This window comes from Antechinus flavipes, chromosome X (assembly GCF_016432865.1).
Source record: "Antechinus flavipes isolate AdamAnt ecotype Samford, QLD, Australia chromosome X, AdamAnt_v2, whole genome shotgun sequence".
Classification (NCBI taxonomy): domain Eukaryota; kingdom Metazoa; phylum Chordata; class Mammalia; order Dasyuromorphia; family Dasyuridae; genus Antechinus; species Antechinus flavipes.
Window position 1 is genome coordinate 25,764,894 of NC_067404.1, and position 3,208 is coordinate 25,768,101.

Genomic DNA, 3,208 nt, shown 5'->3' on the forward strand with positions numbered 1-3,208 from the left:
TAGGACTGCTTGCCATCTAGGGGAGGGGATGAAGGGAGGGAGGGAGGGAGGGGAAAAATCGGAACAGAAACGAGTGCAAGGGATAATGTTGTTAAAAAAAAATTACCCTGGCATGGATTCTGTCAATATAGTTATTATTAAATAAAAATTAAAAAAAAAAACTCCATGTGTGTTCAAATTGGTAATATACCTTTAAAAAAACAACAACCCATTCTCTGAGTATGACCATCTTATTTCAGATGATGTAACTCCCAGGGCTTTTGTGATGTAACAGGTTGTCAGGGATACCTAGGGCCCTGGAAGGGCTGGTGGCTCAGATTGACTGAGGAGTATGATCATGTTGGTAGCCTGAGCCCAGCTATAGACACCAAAAATCAAGTCTTGGGCACCACAAAGCCCACAAGCCCTCCTTTTCCCTCTACCACCCAAGAGGGTAAAAGTGGCACCATGAAGCCCAACCCCTGGGGGGGGATGTCACCTGACACACATTTAGTGATCCTCATCTACTGCTTGTTTCAGATACTCTGGACGAAACTCTACATCTTGTTACTGTGCCTTGCTCTTACTGTGAATTACCTGGCGTCCCAGTTCCTCACTGTCATGGTTGGCTTTTTCTACGTCCTATGGCAACGAAGACTTCAGGCAGGTAGGGAGCTGATCTATATTCTGTCCCAGAATCTTCCAGTGGAACAGTTGGTTCCCACGTACCAGACCTTGTGGGAGACCCTGTGTGTAGGAAGAACCTGGTCCCTTGGGATTGTTTGTTCCCTGCTCAACTCAGCCCAGAGAAGTACCCTAAGACTGCTCAGTAACCTGAGATATGAGCTAGACATGGCCGTGTCCAATGCAATCCAGTGGACCTACTGTAGCCTGGCCATTGCCCACCAGATAGCCTATAAAGTCATCTTGAAAGCCATCATCTACCAGCTGATCTCCACCCTGCTGGTGAACTGTCTCGATAGGCTCTGGACTGTCATCTGTGAGGGCTATGAGACTTTATTAGCTTTCCAAGAACTTTTAACATACCACATTCAATACCAAAACCCAAGTCGAACCACGGTTACTAAAGAAGCCTCTACTTATCGTCACCTTGGCACCCATTCTCGTCCAAGTCAGCACATCTTGAGGCCCCATCAATCCACTGCAAGTGCGTGCTCCCAGACTGTCTACTTCCCTACTTCATACACCAACACAGGGGAGAATGGCTGTGACATGAGAGCCAAAGGGAAGTCCCAGAACACCAGGTTCCAAGATGGCATGAAGGAAAAGGAAACTCCATCAACCTCAAGTCCTAACATCGACCAAGAAATGAAAAGGCTCTGTAATGCCATCATCTTAGGCTATCTCTACACCATATGCCTCCTCATGCAAATGATGCAATGAAATAAAGGAACCGGTGGTGTAATGACAATGAGAGTCTCTGTAATTTTATTTATTGGGGAAAGGGGGGTGGCAGTGGGGTCAGGAACTTGGCATTTTATTATTTATTAGTGATTAATATGGTAATTAAGTAATTCTAACTAATCAATATTAAAACATTAGAACTTGAAACTAGATTGACAGGTAGAAAGAACCCTAACTAAAATCATCTAATCTAAACCATTTATTTGTATGGATTATGGAATGACTTGACCAACTGGTGGTAACTGGCTGGAACTGGAATCCTAGGTCTTATGACTTAAAAAAACCCCCAAAACCCAGCATTCTAGCAGTACTTACACTGCCCCCAAGTGCTCTTAAATAATTTAAGGGAGCTGAATTCAAATCTAGAACTTGCCCCAGTTTCCACTTTTTACAGATTAGGAGAATGAGGCCTCCAGTCAGTCAATATTTATTAAGGGCCCGCCAATGTGTCAGGCACCCTGTGAAGTCCTGGGGGATATAAATAAAGGCAAAAGACAGCTCAGTCCCTTCTCTCAAGGGGCTCAGAGTCTAGTAGGTCTCAACACATCAAGTCAGAAAGCTGGGGGGTTGAGAAGAGGGCCCTTGCTCCCTCACTCTTTTCCAGCAGGAGCCAGTTCTCCTGGAATGTTCCAGTCCTATGTCAGGTACAGCCTTTAATCACAGTCAAACTTGCCCTGTCTCTGCCCCAGTCACCAACTCCAGGCTCATTCATGGTGACTGCACATCTCAATATCTTTTCTCCTAAATGTCCCCCTCTCCCCATGACACAGACTCTCCCTAATTAGCCACACTTAAGTCTAAAAGGATTTCTCAGAAACAACCCAGGGAGATTGTTCACGCCACTGCTACCAACTGGAACGTTCATTCCCAGGTCTCTAATTTGCCTGCCCTCAGGGGATGACACTCATTGGAAGAAAGAGGGACTGGGTCGGTCCATAGACTGCTGCTTGCTCTGAAGGAACTTGGCCTAGTTAGCCTGGGGAAGAAAAGATGGGAAGGAGAGGAGGGAAAGAAAATTGAGAACTGTTTTATAGTAGTTGAGGGACTGTCACATGGAAGGAAAATTCACCTTGCTCAGTTTGAGCCCTGAAGGCACAATATAGGAGCAAGTAACTGTGGGAGCAAGCTAGACAAAGGCAGATTTAGACACTGATGCAAAGCAAACTTTCCTAACAATGAAAGTGAAGCAAGTTGTGGTCTCCTTAAGAAACTCTATTTCCTATTGATCTGTGATCCCTTTCAGAATCTCAACCATTCCTGGGGAAGGTATATCCTCCAGGGGATGCCAGGGACTTTGATTCAATTAAAAATCCTGGTCACAAAGCACCCCTTTGAAGTGATGTTAATTCCAATAGGAGATACAGGCTGTCCCAGCCCCCACTGGGTCTGACCTGCTTGGGCTGTCCCAGCCCCCCAAAAGACACCCAATATAATAGCTTCCAACAACGAAGATCTTTTGCAGATGGACCTTGGTAGCTCCCTTAACTGCCAGGATCTTCTGTCCACTGAAAACTACATTCCCTCAGTGCAAAACTCCATTTTCCAATAAATCTGCCACTATAGAAGTCAGTTTTTTGGTAAACTGATTTCTTTCCAACAATAAACTTTCATTTTGCAACTAATAATTCAGGAATGAGTGAATTCTTTCTCTCCTAGAACCTGCGGCCTATTTAAAGAGGATTCTTAACAACTCTCTTATAACCACTAACCTCTAGACCACCAGGCAAAGCGCATCAAAAGCTGCTCAGAAATGGAATTGCCCAAGCAAAGGTTGGCTGACCACTGCTCAGGTGTGTAGCAGAAG

At 45.0% G+C, this 3,208-nt stretch overlaps 1 protein-coding gene across 1 annotated transcript; it reads left to right on the forward strand.

Annotated features, from left to right (window-relative positions):
- The first annotated feature begins 307 nt into the window (after positions 1-307).
- LOC127542815 (uncharacterized) lies at positions 308-1,403 on the forward strand. Its single transcript, XM_051968643.1, has 2 exons — positions 308-433; positions 520-1,403. The coding sequence occupies exon 2, from the start codon at positions 601-603 to the stop codon at positions 1,381-1,383; it is 783 nt and encodes a 260-aa protein (XP_051824603.1). The 5' UTR covers positions 308-433; positions 520-600; the 3' UTR covers positions 1,384-1,403.
- The last annotated feature ends 1,805 nt before the right edge of the window (positions 1,404-3,208 follow it).